Source organism: Thunnus albacares, chromosome 4, assembly GCF_914725855.1.
Source record: "Thunnus albacares chromosome 4, fThuAlb1.1, whole genome shotgun sequence".
NCBI classification, from domain to species: Eukaryota; Metazoa; Chordata; class Actinopteri; order Scombriformes; family Scombridae; genus Thunnus; species Thunnus albacares.
The window spans coordinates 18,355,997-18,374,617 of NC_058109.1; the positions used below are offsets into that span (position 1 = coordinate 18,355,997).

General features: G+C 38.8%; 1 protein-coding gene across 1 annotated transcript in view; it reads left to right on the forward strand.

The window, feature by feature from the left end:
* The first annotated feature begins 2,557 nt into the window (after positions 1-2,557).
* The window catches only part of ca16b (carbonic anhydrase XVI b), a 110,558-nt gene continuing 94,494 nt past the window's right edge, over positions 2,558-18,621 (forward strand). The window contains exon 1 of the mRNA XM_044348526.1: positions 2,558-3,284. Coding sequence (XP_044204461.1) covers positions 3,197-3,284 — 88 coding nt within the window. The 5' untranslated portion in view covers positions 2,558-3,196. The remainder of the gene's footprint in view (positions 3,285-18,621) is intronic.

The following is an 18,621-nucleotide window of genomic DNA, read 5'->3' on the forward strand; positions in this document are numbered from 1 at the left end:
CTCCATATGATGCTTTTAAGATAGAAAAAATAACAGTCATGACTCATTTTACACTATGTTGGCTGTGATTGCTTTTATGTGTTTGCAACTATCAGTGAGCCAAATGCAGTGGTTCTGCATGAAAGAGCATGACTCTGACCAAATTATCACACTATCACCTGAGTACATTTTTCAGACAGTCACAGGTCGGATGGCATGAATGCATCATATCATTAATTATAATTTATTGCCTTTTCCCTTATTTCACATGTACATGCAGGGAGGCTAATAAGTGTTACTGTTAGGGTGAAAATTGAATTTCCAGCGGGAGCACAGATGCAACCACAAAATTACAGAGTCTACAAGTAAAAACACTATGATGAAGAACTCACTTGTCTGCATTGTGTTTTCAATATCCCCAAGTTAAGATTTAGAACATGGCAGTCCTCCACTTTATTTTTTTTTATTGAAAATAAAAAACATTGAGCAACACTTACATCCTTTTAATTAAATCTATGAGCCTGGATCATATCATGCTGCGAGGCATTGTTTGGCACAGAAAAAAAGAAAAGAAAGGGGGAAAAAAAAGTGCTGTACATCACAGCCTTGGCTTTGTGGAACCTCGTGGCTTATTGCTCAGATTATGACCACAAAGGTTAAAATGCCTTTTTTTTGTTCATTTCAAACTATCCGTTAATAATGTTTACATTGATTGCCTTTTACAGTATACACTATTTTTCTTATTTCAAGGTTGCACATTTGCACATGGAAGGTGATTTGCTGAAACAGTAGTGAGAACGGACACGCTGAGACTAATGCTTGATTATGTTTTTACTATAACATTGGTGTGCATCTTACAATTATTTTCAGTATCAGTTAATCTGTTTAGATTTTTTTTTAATTGATTGATCTTTAAAATGCAGGAAAATAGTGAAAACGTCCATCCAGAACCCAAGGGGACATCCTTAAATATACTATTTTTTTCGACCAACAGTCCAAAACCCAAAGATATTCAGTTTACTTTCACATAAGACTGTCAGACTATCAGAAAAGCAGAAAATCCTCATAACTGAGCTGGAACTGAAGAGTGTTAGGCATTTTCACTTGATTAAGTGATTATCAAAGTAGATGACAATTGACTCAATGTTTCTGCTCTATACAACATATATATTCAACTGTGCATATTCAACTGAGCAAACAGTGTAATAAGATGTGTTTGACAGCTTCGGGAAAATACTAAAAAGTGGAGCTTGAGTATGAATTACTCTGTCAAAACTAAATATACAGTATGAAAATATGATACTTACACTATATACTAATAAATGTATAATTTACAATTTCATATATGTATGTACATTAGCACTAATATGACTTTCAGTTAACTTTATTTCCACAAGTTAACTGGATCTGCACCTCTACACTTGGAGGTCAGTTTGTTGTGTCTATTTCATACTGAACATTGAACAAAACATTGTTGGGTTCTGCATGATTAATCATTAATCAATAGGACCAGTTGGCAGTTAGTTATCACTTGTCCAACCTGTTAAGTAACATGACAAAACAAGACAGAAAACAAAACTGAACAGTATTCAGAAACTTTCGTTCACGTTAATTGAACTTAATCAGAAACAAGTCAGGTCTGGAGCATTGTTAATCACAGTGGCGTTGCACAGTGTGTATGGAGGTAGTGCAGGCTGGAGGATCGTGAGAGGATGCCCACGAGGCTGTGGACGCTTTGAAAAGGTAGGCATTTTGGAGAGGAAGCAGATGGCCGACATTAAAAGCAAAGGGCCCTTGTGACTGTCCTCAATGGTCCTGCAGAGAAATGGGTAATTAAATGAGAAATTTAATCAGATTCCTCAAATTAAATGTCCAGCTGGATAGTTCTGCAAGAACACCACTGACTACACATTTGCCTAAGGGAGTGTTACCGGTGGATGCATAATTCTCCAATCAGTACACACTCATACATGATGATATTCCAGGTGATGATTACTGCTAAAGTATTCCATTCACAGTTCTGCCAGCAGGAGGCAAAGGGACATCACTGTGTGACCACAGGAGGGTGATTTTAATAATGGGGCCTGGGAGGAAGCAACACAACAGTGAGATGACTGGATGGGGGTTGGAATCAGTGGATTTAGTAGGAGAGCTGTTTTATCTTTTCTATGAGTGAAGGCTTCAATCCAATATAGATTCTGAAATGGCCTGAGCCAGATAATATTTGTATTATCAGCTTCAGCTAGATTAGCTTGTATTATCAGTATTTCATCATGTTTGAGGCAACATGTTTGATGCGACATTTAAAAAAAGAGGCAGAGGAATTCAGTCTGGACTTGGTGACTAAACAATCTGACATGAGCCATTGATTTCTGGAGTCTTAATATCATATAGCACCATAGACAGGGACCAGCCTCTGGGTCCGTTCCGAGTCATTTTGCATTCAGCAAATCCAAGAAGCGCCTCCCCTCCCTCCGCTGCTCCCGCCCCGTGCAGGCTCCCTCTCTCTCTCTCTCTCTCTCTCTCTCTCTCTCTCTCTCTCTCTCTCTCTCTCTCTCACATACACACACACACACACACATACACACACATACACACACACACAGCCTGTCCGGTAGGATGGGACCAGTAGCCAGATATCCATGCATGCCTGACCGCTAGTCTACTTCCTGGATGGAAGAATGGGACATTTCCAGCACCACTTTTCTTCGCATTGTGCATTGCCCTTCGCCACGCTGACGCCGCGGATAATCACTTAATAATGAGCACGTGAAATCAATAATATCCGACCACTTTTGTTTCTCCCCCTGTAGTTAAAGACAGCGATTGATCGCCGATTGACCCCTCTGCACTTCGGGAATGTCGCTATCTGGAAGCCCGCTACAGGCACGGCGGAGTCCAACAACAGATTTTGAACTGTTTTTGCACAGCCGTAGTGTGCGTAACGTCTTATTCCTCGAAGCAGAAAACAGTCCCTGCTTGGACTGGAGGCGAATAAATTTGTCTTTGTAAAAAAAAAAAGAAAGACAAAAAACAAAAGCAGTGACTCTGTAGCCGAACTGCCAACGATTACTTTGATGCTTCGTGGCTGCTGTGTCGACTTCGTTTTAGTCTTCGCTCGTGTGTATGCGATTTTTTTTTTTTAAAGAAGAGAAAAGACTGAAAAACTTTGTCCTTCCTCCTCCTCCTTCTTGTTGCTCTCGATGAGTAGTCTAACATGCCGAGAATACGGGAACCGAGTTACTGGTGGATTTTATCCTTAATGCTTTTTTTAACCTTGCCCAAACACGAAGACTGTCATCCTGGTAAGTACTTGCAACACGGGATAGCTATCAGTTTATTTTAGCCTAACTACTGAGTGTCCATGATGTTTTATAATCAATGGCAAAAGCGAGTTTTGGTTGATGCATTAAGATATTTTTCAGAGGCAACGTTTCGCCTGGTTTTCCACTATCGGTTACAGGGGCCGACCCGAGTTTCACGTCCAACGGTTCTGTTAACACCGAGACGTTTAGCCTCCCTGATGTGTGTGCATGTTATTGATTATTCAGCTGGACTATGGCGCAAATAATCCTCCTAGGTTTAACGTTTAGTCGTGGCTCTGGTGGTCCCTGCGGCTCCTGTTTGACCCCGGCCGTTTGACATATTTACCTACAACAACATTCAATATTCATACAACATGGAGCAGCCTCAAGAATGCATAAATCCTGGGAAATATACTATAACATTCCTGTAGGAGCTCACAAGGGTTGTAGTCCACACTTGGTATACTTTATCGCTTATCTCCTGTGGAATTACCATGATTTCCTCTGTCCGTTTAGCCTGTAGTTTTGTTTGGGTCTCAAGTTTTATTATAGGGTTGCTGTAGTTGGAGACTTGGTTTATGTGGAGGTATAATTCTGTGTGTTTGATTGCTGTCATGTGCGTAGGTAGAAACGAGGATGAGGGCGATAGTTAGCGCTGTTGGCTCGTACAGTAGATGGATGGGCATGTATGAGGGGCGATTAATGCCACAGGAGCAAAACTGTAGTCCTGGAAAATTGGTTACCGGCTGGTGATTGACGGTGTTGCACCGAAATCTGTCACCCATGTTTTGCACTAGCAGTTCAACTATGAAAATAGTAGAGTCAGATCTATAGTCTGTTGGTGTCCAGTGGAGTATAAGCGATAACAATACCTTATCCACATTACTTAGGCATATTTCCAAAGTTGATACCACCACCACTTTTGCTATCAAAATAAAGTATGTGACCATGGTTCAAAAATACCTCTGAATTGATCAGTAATAATTGAGTCACAGAGTGTGATGGGTCACAGCTAGAGCTAAAACAAAAGCCAAATAAGGAAATGAAAAGTTTCCCAAATGTGAGGATTTGCTGCTTGTTCTTGTGGTTTATGATAGTACATTGAATAGATCGGGTTTTGGACTGTTGTTTGGACAAAACAAACAATTTGAAGACGTCACCTTAGGCTCTGAAATGTTATGATGGGCATCATAGTTTGTTTTACATTTCTTGGACAAAATGGAAAATCAATTGAAAAAAACAACTGGCGGATTAATCTGCAATTAGAGATGTTCCAATTCTATTTTTTCTTTCCCAATACCGATTCTGATACCTGAACTTGTGTATCGGCCAACATTGAGTACTGATCCGATACCATGCATTAAAAAAAAAAGTAACAGTTGCATACTACTAACCCTGTATGGATGTGATATGATTGAAATTGGCAACACTAGTGCCACCCCTTGAAACTAAAGCCTTGCATACTGTGCAAGTTACCTCTTCACTGGTGGGACTTTCCAGTGTAAAATATTGTTTTCATTCCTGTGGCGTCAAATACTGATGCTTTGTCACATCCCTTGAGGTCTGATACTGATGCAAAAGGCACCCGTGAGCGTCTGTATGAGACACACTGGGCTTTCAACTGACTCCAATTACCCCTCTGCGTCATTATTAGATGCCATGAGAATGATGATGTCTATATAAGGTGACATTTTCCTTCTCAGGAGGAGGCAGGTTGGGCGGATGGCTTGATAGTTAGATTGCAAAAAGTGGTCTTTGCTGCAGGAGACTATGTTCGTCTCCCGCTTCCAACTGCAAGTGTCACTTTTGAAACTGTGACTTGGGTCAGTTTTTTGTCATGGTGTTTACTGTTGCCATGATGACATTTCAAGTGTTCATTTTAACCCAAACCACGATCTTTCCCTAAATGTAACCAAGTGGTTTTTGTGCCTAAACCTAACCAGACCACACCAGTTGCTCTGAGCATGTGATGGTGCCACGGATTGGTCTATATTGGATTTAGCTGAAAGTCTGGTTCATTGCTTTACAGATGCCAAAGGGTGCCTTGTGCGTCTGCATGAGACACCAGAGGGGTGTGACAAAGCATTGGTATTTGATGACCTGGGATGAGAACATGTTGAGTACCTATATGGGAGCCTGAAGTGGGGCTGAAGGCAACACAGGAGAATAGCTGAGACACCCTTTAACAAGACAACAAAGTATGACCAAAACAAATGTTCATCTTTTCTCTTATTGTTATTTCTATGCTGATATGAATGAACTCTTGAACATCATATAGAGAAATAGTCAGTTCTGTGACAGTAAGGACAAAAGAGTCTTCATATATTGTTCAGAAACAGGCAGCTCTGATCAATGTTTCTGGTCCTTGCACCCGTTCTAAGACATATTTTGTTGTGTTGAACAGGTTTTTGAGTGGTATGCTGTTTCCTGTCATCTAATAGTCTTGGTCAGAATTGGATTTTTCCATTAGCTCCCTTATTTTATTAATATGGTAAAAAGCCTGACCATTAGCTGTAGAAACATAGCCTAAGTGTACCATTTCTTGTTGCTTGTCAGCTTGGGGTAGGAAAAAAAAATCTGTTCACATAAGAGTCACAACTCTTATCCTCTACAATTCTGAATCAACTCACAGATTCCAAATTAGATTTTTATATATTAACAACATTGTGTTGACGGAACGACAAAGGCTGAATTCAACCGCAAGACCACAGTGCAGTACCCGGGCGGTATACAGCGGGTGCAAGCTAGAGTTATTATGTAGTTCACCTTTAAGGAAGGAAAGTGTTTGGGTGTGTTTTGGATTTCATGACTTCATAATTAACTTTGTGGAATGATACGCCATCACCTGGAGATTAACCTTAGTGGATTAGCGCACTGAACTCTAGTACTAGGAAATGAGCCAGCTGATAAACACATACTTCAGGTCTGGCAGGGTGAAGAAAGTATCTCAGGCCGTTGCATTTCAAAAGCCATGCACCTGTACAGAGTTGTGGATAGGAGACAGAACGTAACAGAACAGCAGAGCTAATTTTTTCACCCTTTCCCCCTCCCCATACTCCAGAAGACATAGAGTAACTTCTATTTTCAAAAGATATGAGATGTTAAACATTGCAGTATGATGGACTAAGGACATGAGTGAGGGTTTTGGCACTTGGTGAACTGGAGTAAGATCCAAGTGCCCCCTCTGTTATTTACTGAATCAACAATTGATTCAGATCAATACACCAAGAATATGAATTGAATCGTGAGATTCCCAAAGATTCCCTCCCCTATTATCAGCCGACAGATACGCAAATCCTGATGAGTTAATATCAACCGATAATACTGACCCACCAATCTGTTGGTTGTGGTCTTTTATGGTACCCTTAGAAGCAATGAACGAATTAAATAAATAGTAGTGACATCTAAGGATACATTGCATAATCTATTATCCATAGCCTTACCCATTTAAATGAAAATCTAAAAATTGCATCATCTACTGTTGTTAACATTGTGACAACTGGAGATGCTGTACTGTAACACTTGTAGTTAGTGTGCACCCCAAATATATTTTATGTTTGCGACTTCTCTGTGGCACCAATCATCCCCCATAGAAAAGTAGCAGTGATGTAACACAGGAGAATGGTTCCTCTCTGAGTCACCCCCCTCTGCCCCAAAATCCCCCAGTTCTATGCTTCCACGTCCTCAGTTTGTAGCTTTATTGACTTGTAGCCTTGCAAGCCCCTAACACAGCTGAGTTTTTTTCTTATGGCATACCTCGCCAGACCTCTGACACACAGCAGAAAGGCAATACAGGCTGACTGGCAGACCAGCAAGAAGGTGGTGGAAATAATCCAATTCAACTACTTGTACACTGTTCGTACAATTGTGTTCACCTTTTGTTTTAGGATATGTGACCTAAATCTTTTTAATTTAAATTTAGATTTTACATCACAGGTAGTATTGTTGTTTCAAGTTAACATGAAAATGAGAGATTTAAAGGTAAGGGGGGTTGTTTCCTTTTTTTGAAATCAGTGCATACTGGATTTAAAGTTGTAGAGATCAAATTGACCTCATTTTCATGATATGTAAGAGAATTTTTTTGCATGTAGAGATGTGAGATGTTGATGACGATCACCCAGCCCAATTTAGAAAAGCAGCCTCACACGTCTCCTTACACAAATCGCTTATGTCCTGGGGTTTATTTCTCCAAACTGTCACTCCCTACAATAACACAGCGATAAGTCCTGTGGGAAGAACATCAGGAGCTGTGGTGGTCCTGAAAACTGTAGTTCAGACAAACACGTACAACCACTGTTAAAATTGTGTGGTTGGATTTACAGCTCTGAAGTTGTCCTTGGAGGCATAGTTTGTCATTAATCATAGAAATCATCCTGATTGCATTACATAAATAATGAGGAAATTATTGCAAGTTTAAGTAAATATGGCTATTCAAAAAAAAAAAAAAATGAAAAGTGTACGGATTGGTGATAGACAATGGGACCACAATGGACAAAAATTCTAATTATTATAGCTTATTTGATAATGATGGCCATTTTTCTCTCGTATGTATTGTATGACTGTGCTTTTTCAAATAACACCATTACTGTCCGCTGCGAATAGAATATTAGTGAATAAACATGTCATTAATGTTGTTTATGAGGTCCTGATGTACTGCTTTGCCAGCAGGATGCCAACTGTCTGGACACCACTGATGTTGGCAACAGCATCATTATCGTCAAGACCCTCCTCCACCTTCTCTGGATAATTGGTTCAATATGTACAGCTCTGACACAAGATTGTACAACTTATGCTCAGTCTCGATCATGGATAGGCTCAGCACACTGTTATGTTGTCTCTCCACCAGCTGCCTGAGCCACCCACTAAATGGTCCGATGGGGGGAAACACTGCAACTGTAATCACTTTTTACTCATGTGCAGATAATTTGCTGTTTATCCTTTGGCTAGTGATGCTCATCCTTATCTTATTGCTTTCTAATTTAATGATTACCTTGTCTATCTGTAGGGATGTCCTGACCCAGTCTCAATGATTGGTATTGGGGCCAATCAAGGCGTTTTTTAACTGATCGGTATCTGCTATATTGAACAAGAACCTAAGCCCGATTTACATCAGCTGTCACACAGGTGTTGTAACCAAAGAGCACAATTTGTGGCAGGACGCAGAAGTGTACTCTGGCATACCAGCAGCTAAAATGTCTGCAGTGTGGAAATATTTTAAATTGGAAAACAAAAACAGTTCACCATCATCTTGTAATGTCTGCAATGCGAGCATTTCGCGAGGCAGTAGTAACAGAGCTGTGTTCAATACTACCAATTTGATACGGCACCAAAAAAATCACTCAACAGAATACAGTGAGTCACTCAGGTAACTCAGGCAAAGGCTGCACTGGAGCAGCAAACACTGGGAGATACTTTCAAAAGAAAAGAGAAATTTCCTCGGGACAGAGACAAGGCCAAAAAGATTACAGTGAGGCTAATTGAATTCATTGCTTTGGATGACCAGCCCATTGCTGTGGTAGAGAAGGTAGGTTTTCACTGTCTTCCTGAGCTTTTGGAGCCATGGTACGCCCTATCCTCTCGACACTACATTTCAGAAAGCATGCAGGTAGTTTTTATCTTAATGCATTGCAAGCATATACATTGGATTGATTTTAATAACTTTAATGTACTTGTAGTGTGCACTGTGCAGCTGTATTATCTAGAAAAATACAAATATTGGATCAGGACCTGGTATCTGGATTGGGGGCAAAAACACTTGATCAGGACATCCCTATCTGTCTGTCTGATTAAACTGGGTAAACTTTGAAACAACAATTCAGTATTGTTATTAATAATATTGTTTTGATTTTAGTAGTTTAAACTATGGTCGCGCATGCAGCAGTAACTACCATTGTGATTTGGGAAACACACCTCAGCATGTTTACTTCAACTGATCAGCTGTGAAAAAAGTGTTTAATTTGCCTTAAATAACCTTTTATTATTCCACAGTTCACTCCACAATAGATTGTAAAAACAGAACATTTGGTCTCTGCTACGGCACTGATTTGAAAAATAGGGGTAATTATTTTAAACGCACGACATTTAAAGTCCCCTAAAGGTAAATAGAAACAGCATTTCTTTAGGGTAAGAATGGCTGCCTGGAAATTGACTCATTTTCACAAACACCTGAGGAATCATTCCTGGTTTGAAATGATTTCTTGTCGTGGAGTGAATTATTTTCAATGTCCTTACTGATGGAAAATGCAGTTTAAAAAAATGATTACCTTTATGTAGTCAGGGCAAGTGTAAGTAAACATTTGTAGCCTTGTGTTTCTTTCACAGTATCATTTAATTCAGTCATGTTGTCAAAACGTATTTTATGTCAGATCTTTGTCTGTGTGGTCATGCATTTCAAAAATAGAAAATAGTGAAAATTCAATATGTTGTCAGTTACTAGATGAGAAATCAGTCTACCGGGGCTTAATTATTAAAGACCGTAGTATTGATAAGCTCTGATGTTACTGGTTCTTTTATCGGTACTTTTTAACATTTTGGTATAATTTATTATCACGCTGCAGCCTCTCCTCGGCTCTCTGTGTCAGGGCTGATCTCCTCCACATACACACACACACACAGAGCAAAGTCAGCGAACAGCAGAACACAGGTGAAGTGAAGATAATTCGAAGGTTACTCAAATTGACGACAGCTACGCTCGTTATTGTAATTGCAATAAAACCTTCATGAGTAGAAAGCCAGTACTTTATCAATACGCCTGTCCAACAAACATAAACATGTAGAAAAAAAAACAATATTTCAATCTGCTCTGTCCGCAGTCTCCCATCCACTGCTGCTATGTTTGGCTGGACTGGCCACAGACCAGCCCTATAACCGCAGTTGTCCGTGCGTGACTGAGTGAGTGATGTAGTTACACCATTGGTCAGCCGGCCAAGTTTTGGAGTTTCCTCTTTGGCCGTTGCTCTTTCAAAATGAATCGGCGCGAGATAATGGAAGTGGAGGACAGCAGCGTCATGCAGAGGGACTGTGTTTCCTGCTCTGAGCTCTGACGCTCTCAGCTCCAGTGTTAAATGCAACGAAGTCGGCTAAACTCCTGTTTAAACAGACACGTGCCAGCAATCTGTACCATCTCTACCTTCTCCTCCTCTACCATCCAGTGTGATCGACTCTCCGACTGACAGCGCTGTCAGCAGCCGGCAGGAGAGACGCTCTGCTGTTTGTTTGGATTTTATAACACTTTAACAACAATTTTACTGAGACCACTACAGAAAATTGCAGATGAACATTTAATATCCAGGAATTCACATTGTAGACACTACCACTAACTATCCGGTCCAGCCATATACTAGGTTTTGATCTAGTCTTGTTTACACAAGCATAGCACGCTAGCTCGGCTAATAGCGAATTGTTACGAACAAGCTAAAACAAAAGCTGCCTGTATGTAGTCTGTTTAGCTCAGTTTGCGTCATATCTTAAAATTTGGCAAATTCTTAGCTGCTGGCTGAGACAAACCAGCCCCTCCTCTCTCTATCAGTGGTACCTGCAGGCAGTGAATCACATCAGCAGCAGAGGGAGGAGTGCAGAAGAAGAATGACTGATGCCGACTGATGTCTGTGTTCTTCATTCTTTCTAAACTTCACTCAGTATTGTGATGTCAGGAATATTATTTATTTTGACATTTTAGATTTGTATCCAGTGAAATATCATTGAGTTCATATAGTGACTTTGCTGTTGTAAACATTACTGTTGCCTCTCTAGAAACAACATTTACTTATATTTAAAATATAAATAAATTCTAATCCTGTTTTGAATTTATTCTTTTTTTTAAAATAATATATTTTTTAAGAAGCAATTATTTAGTAATGGAAAAGAACCATTAAGAGTATTGATAAAGAAACGAACCAATGAGTTTTGATAACAGTAGTGATTGTCAGTGTGCAGTTGGAATAAGAGACAGTGTGCTGTCCAATATGTTAATGTGACAAAAACTTCAACAGTATTCTTTTACTGACTGATGTAGACTCTGGTTTCCTTTAAAGTTGATACAGATAATAAGTACAGATATTTGTGTTATTTTTATTCTAAAATATAGTTGGATAGTTAAAATAAGTGGGCCCACGTTTTTTTTGTTCGGTGAGCGGAGAAATAGGACTCCTTCATCACTAGTAGCATACTTTTTGAAGGTAAAATGTTTTATACTTTTCATGCATACATTGGTACCTTTGCCGGGGATACAAATCATGGCCAGAATGCGCCATATTGCACCATTTTAAAAAAAATTTCCGGGGGGTAGGGGCATGCCCCAAAACCCCCCAGGGTGACTTCACATCTTTGGCGCTCAATGTTATGTGGCTTTGCTGCACAACCTGGACACCAGTTAAAAAAAAAAAAAAAAAAAAAAAAACTTTTTTTCTCCCCAGCATCCATGTAACAGTGTGAGGAATTACAGTATGAAATTCTCTATCATCCAGCGATAGTGTATCTTGTCATTTTATCCCTTCACTTTGGAAACTCGGAGACATGAACCATTTTATTTCATCTACTAAGTTACTACTTGAACAGTCGCAGTTTGCACAAACTGACGTGCAAACTGCCCTGGATACTTATAGCTAACTGCATAGGACTACTTCCTGTGTTTATTTTTGTTCAGACTCACAACCTTTTAAGCAATTCATGTAAAAATCATATTGATTTCTAAAGCAGGAGGAGGCTTACGGAGGTTGCCCCGCTAACCGTCATTATGCGCAAGGCCTCATTCATCCAATATCAATCTGAATCTCCGGAATCTCAATAACTGAGCTACCTGGCTAGCTAGCGAGCTGTACCAGCGTGCCATTTGGCAGTGTAATTTTGTAAATGTACATTTATTAGTGTTACAAATTGCCTATGTGTCACTAATTGTTGTGTGTCAAGGTGTTTAACTCTGTTAAAAAGAGAATATTGTGGGTTACTAATTGTTGTGTTACAAAATTATAACCATTAGTAAGACGGTTATGCAGTTAATATTGTTCCCCTCTCAATATACTCTGCACAGCTTGCCTCGACAGTAGCGCTCTTCGCGGCGATTATAAATTTTGCTGCCTATTGAAGAGATACAGCAATTATTTCAGCTATGCGCTGGTATGGCGGTATATGAAATTATTCATATCGTACAGGAAATTAAAACCAGTAGCCTATACTGGATGAATCGATATAGGCCTACCGCCCAGCATTACCTTAACTTATTTTTCACCAGAAATCCCATTTATTAACGTTAGAAGAAAGTATTATATTTTTATGAAATATAATTTTAGGCTTGTTGAGTTTTGGGGAAAACAAGCAGTGGTATGAAGTCCACTTACTTAATGAGTGAGATGATTGTTTTAACCATCATTTAGTAACTACATTGATAATGAGATGAGATGCATCAGAAATATTGAATGTTTGCTTTTGTATGATCTCATTCTGGTTGCAGTGTAGTTCTATCACATCTCTGTCACACTTCAAATGTCCACTTGGAGCTTCTTCAAGGAGTCTGTTTTTCAGCAGCCACATGTCCACTATTGTTTAGAGTTGCTTTTCCATTGTTTTACAAGAATATTGAATCTCTCATCTTATTCTATTTAATGTAGCGTTCCTTCTTGTACTCCACAGAGTTTGTCAGAAAAGCCACAGGAGACAAACAAGACAAATCAATGTTATATGTATTTAAATACAAACTCAATGACTAATATAATAATAATAATAATTAAAACATTTATTTCAGTTGTCAGTAAATACAGGCATTTGTGTAAATTCACAAATGCATTTCACACTATAGCAACATGATCTGCTATGGCAAAAATAGATCCAGTGCATAGAGATAGCGAAGCAGAGGAAGGAGCTGTGCGTGTGGCGTTGGTTGATATGAGCTCAACATTCGGAGAACAATGCTTTATTGTATGTGATAATTTCAGTAATTTGACATTAATAGTGATTAAACAGTTTAAATTATGTTAATCCAGGCAATTAGTCATCACTTCATTACTTTGGTCTGTTCGGTTCAGTTGACTCAGTCTTTCAGCTAAGATACTCCAAGCTGGTCACAGTAGCATTTTAATCATTCAGAATGACTCACAGCCACTTCACTCCAAATCATTTCATCGGTCCTAGTAACAGCTAACCCAAAACACACACACACACACACACACACACACACACACACACAAACTGGATTCAACCAGGCTGGTTTGAAACAAGGGCGGAAAACGCTGTTGGGGAAACTAGTGTACTTATTTCCTGTGCTTCATGAAAATGGTGATTAATGTCCAGGCAATAAGGCACTGTCACTAAAGGACATATACTGCTGCACTCAAGGACTTGGCCATATCAATAAATGTCCTGTGTCCTTCAGTAGCCACATCCTCTTTAACAATCTCGCTGTGATGTGATACTGTGTCAGCTTTACTTACAGCCGAAATGTCAGTCAACGCTGCCCTGTGGAGAGTAGAGACAATGGAACCTTCAGGCTCCCTTTTTCCTACATTGTGTTATTGTGGATCAACAGAGCATGTATTTGCCTTGTGCCCATAGTTTTTTTTTTTTTTTGGTAGGCTACATTCAAGTTAGTCTTTTTCAGAGGCAATGAAAAACAAATTCAAAAGAAGGCTATTCCATTCACAAGGCTCATTTTCCCCATCATGAATTATGGCGACAATTGCTGAAGATATAGGATTAGGCTGTGCATGTTTTATCAAGTGCTTTGTGGAATGCGAAATAGGCTTGTTGAATAAGAGTCTAGTTGTGTTTGATGAATTAGATTTGAACCTTTGCATAAATTACGTTGTTGTTTAGAGCAGCTGTAGAAGATACCTAAAATAAACCTTTGCTTCTGTGAAGTAATACTTTTTGTTACTATGAATTTAATTTACTTTTGGTTCAAAATCAGTTAACCACAGTCTTGAATATGAAACTCATTGCTTACAGTAGCACTTGAAGTCAGTGTCAGGACAGAAAATTGTTGTTTTTTTTTTTTTTTTGGCATTTGCTGTTGTTCACCCCAGGTCAGGGTTTTACCTGCCTGTCTAACTCAAAGGCTTTGTAGAAAATGCGTGAACTCTTTGTAGAACTTTGTATTGCTGGCCTCCGCCTTTGTTAAAAATTCCAGCATGTGATGTTGACGGAACAAAAAAGGTGAAACTCAGTTGTGAGGCCAGCGTAGCACTCGGGACAGTCTACAATACAAGAGTTATCTTGTAGTTCATCTTCAAAGACAGCAGCGGTTGCAAGAATTTTTTGAATTAATGACTAAATAATTACCTTGGCAAGATGAATGTAAAGTGTATTGTGAACTTTCTACGCCATGACTCAGAGGCAAACGTTGGCGGAGCGGTGCAGCGGACTCCAGCAGTAACAATCGAGACTGGCTGACCATATTTATAATAATCATGATAAATGTCAAATCATTATATCTTTCCAGTTTTAAGGCTGATTTTTGCTCCTGAGTGAAAGTTAAAGAAATCTGACGGTTAATTATGGTATTAAATTATTCTTCATGGTCAGAACATGACTTGCCAAACAACATTTCACAAATATGAGGTGGAAAATAATTAGATTGATAAAATCTTATTTCAACACCAAAATATGCGTGAATAAAATTAAGTAAAATCCTTTTTCAGTCCTTTTTCCTCAACTAAATAAATATCTTAATAGAAAAATGAAGTACTGCAGTGTGATACAGCACACATGTAAGATGCCTCAGACTGCAAAGTTAGTTACATGTCCAGTAACACACAATAACGCAGGCATTTAAATTCCAACTAAAATATACAAATGAAAACAACAACAATACATAACTAAATCACCTTTGCCCAGATGAAATTGTGACGTGACGTGCTGAGGTAAGCGTAGTGTCTCATTTCAGGTTGCCAGCATTTCTGCGTTACTGGTAGCATTTTTGCTGCTCTCAAACCCGTTAATTTTACTATATTCTTCATCACAGTGGCTAATTACCCGCTGCAAATGTACACTAGTTCTGCTCAAGCACTCATAGCTCTCTCCTCCTTTTAGTGACTTTCTCGCTAATCCCACAGTTGTTCACACGCTATTCGGATCTGCTAGCTGCTTTAGCTTATCTTAGCAGCTAGTGATGGCTTCTCTCTCCAGCTCTCTCTCGCTAGGTGTGTCTTATGTTTAGTTATTCCTCTGCCTCCTTTAGTTATAACGGTACATATAATAAATGTAGTTTATTTGCTGTTGTGGAGGCAAGGCTCAGTGAATTGGAAGCGTGGCTCTGCAAAGGTTAGCAGCAATTAGCCAGCCCCCAGTAGCTGGTGCAAGCTGACCCAGCCTCTCTGTTTAATTATATCAAACATTTATCAAACATTTGTTATATTTGTATCAAGGAAAATTATATTGAGATGATTATTGTTATCATTTTATCACCCAGCTCTATCCAGAAAGGTACCCAAAGAGGTAAGACTTAGTAAGGATTAATAATTTCCAATCACTGACATTTCAAAGACGTGTAGATGTGAATAAATTAGGATTAAACAAACAATACATCTGAAGTACTGAAAAATTTGGGCACTTGGAATTTAAATGCGTTTTTTATCAATGAATTATGATAAACAGTTTGCTCTGACATACTACATCATAGTTTGGTGATATATTGTTTATTTTGAGATATACACTAAGCATATTTCAGACTATAATTAACCACATATCAGATTTGATTATAGAATATTATTCCATTAAAGGTCATTCACCACGAGGATATGACAAGTGATAAATAAAGTGGGCTAGTTGAAATCAAATACATTTATTAGTCTGCCAAATTGTAACACTGAGTGGGTATCCACTTTTCCACTCCAGTGCTAAACCCATTTCATTAATTCCTTGTTGAACGTGTTTTTTTTTCCCCTCCCTAAGTTAACACCCTGAGAGATCTTCCCCCAGGCTCTTTCCTTTGGGTTTAGAATGAGATTGATGTTCTGTTTGTTTCTCCCACACACTTCGACTGTCTCTCTGGGAGCTATCTCTATTTCTAGAGAAACAACTAAAACAACAATGGAAAAGGGATCATTGTTATTTAACCATGATACCAAAAAGACATGCAAAACATGTGAGGTGGCATTTTCCAGGTGCAATATATTGTAACTGAAAGCTTACTTTTGGATGTTTAACTGTTTGATAAAAATGTTTTCTGTGAAAGGAATGGGTGCTATTGTTTAAAAAAAAAAAAAAGGAAAAAAAAAGACAAAGACAGCCACAGTGAAAATTTGGTGCTAGTTAATTTCAGTGAATTCCAAGGGAGAAGATGTGCTGAGTTGGATAGTTTTTGGAGGAAGAACAGGAGTTTAAAGACTGCCCTATCGATCCTGTTGACATGTTTCCCTTTGGGGAATGCAAATGCTCCTGTTCTTCAACACAAACATTCAAACCCTCCTGGTAGTGGAACCCTAATTAACTAGGGATTTGAATACCATGGCCTTTTCCTTTTGACATTTTCATATTTCAGAAAGACAGTGTTTTGCACTTCCTCAACAATGACAACTCTCATATTTATTAGACAATGAAAAGGACTTGCGCGACAAGACGATCAACAGTTGAATTTGCAGGAACATTTAACAAAAAAAAAAAAAATACATAAATATATATAACACACTCCGTTTGATCCCCAGGTAATTTTAGCCACACTGTCGTACAAATTCCTGCATGTCTGCTTATCTGGCAAACAGTAGTGTGAGCTGACAGCTGCTGTATGTTATTGTCACAGCTAATCTAAACCTCACAACACCAGTGTTTACCACAGCAGAGGAGACCTATCCCCAGGTAACTGCTAATCACTCAGGGATTCTAGAGATCATCTGTCCCCGCACTTAACAGCCAGCGTGAGGCAGGTGGGAGTTAGCAACCGCTCTGCCTCGGCTGCCTCTCAGTTGTCAAGATGATCATCTGTGTAGCTGCAGTGTTTGGAATGATTAGCTCAATTAAATGCTTTCAGTAGGTTTTATGACACCGATGACATCAAAGTGCCATCTTGATAAAATGAAAGTGATGCTTTGAGATAAATTTTGAATTGAAATATTTTCTTATTATATATTATTATAGAGTGTGTGTACTGAATGCTGTGTTTGTTGGCATGAAATGTAGATCAACAGATTACAGCAAATCAGTAAATTCCTTATTGTTGCTGCTTTAATGGTAAAGCAAGTCTGTGCTTCCACTTTAAATTGAAAAAAATGAACTGCAAAGTGGATAATCAATATGGATAATCAATAAATGTGTAATGTAACAAGTTATTGACTAAATATCAGTGACTCATACTTGAGCGAGCATTTTGAAAGTATCTCTGATCTTTTAATACATGTTACAACCACTTTTGTTGCTCACCTTTTTTTTTTTCATGCCTAACCTTTTTAAAGGATTTTTTTTCTCAATCAAGCATATAAATGTAAAGCTTTAGTGTGGAAGCTTAAAAGCAAGTGAACATGACATTTTAAAATTTGATAATTGCCATGCATTAGAATTATAGACTGTAGAAAAAAAGACAACCGATTGGATGCTGAACAGATATTTTGAAACCTGGATTTGGGTTTACTGTTTGCTGTAAGCTTGCCAGTCACTAAAAGCTTCCACATTTACACAAAAAGGGAATAGCTCATGCAGAGCTGAGAGGGGGGGCAAGTTTTCAAACTGTCACAGTCAAACTGTTTGACTGTGATAGTTTGTGATAGGCCGAAAAACCTGTTAATCACACAGATACACTCCACAATATCGCCGTTATTTCCAAATCACCTTCAGGACACACATGAGAGATGAAACTAGATTGAATAAATTTATCGAATTTACTCAAGAGAAGGAACATTTTCCTTTGAATTGAAAACAAATTCAATCGTGTATTTGTTTTTTGGACCAGCATGTATTGGCCATAAGGACTGCAGCTAAATGCACTTACACGCTGGCTTCACTACTCAGCTGTGGTGTTGCTGCCTGATTAGAATCATTACCTTGAGTCACAGCCAAGCACTGCTCAATTGAATGCTGTTTTCCAGCTTTTGTTTGTTCCTGCTCTTGTGTTCTCTGGATCTCATGTTTATTAGCCTTGGATTTATGTTGCTGCAAATCTGACTACAAGTAGGCGATGTGCCAAGGTAACTTCAATAAGTTTGATGTGAAATTGTCTGGTTGTCTATGGATTCATTTTCATATCTTAACAACAACAATCAAGCTGTAGTGTCTTAAAGCAAGGACAAACAAGAGTGTGAATGTGGAGGAGCTGTGGGTCTGAACAGATGTCCTCATTTGTCTCGAGTCGTACGTTGGCAAAAATGATGGGTACTGTAATAGTCTTGTAATCCTTTTTGGCTAATGAGCAGCCATC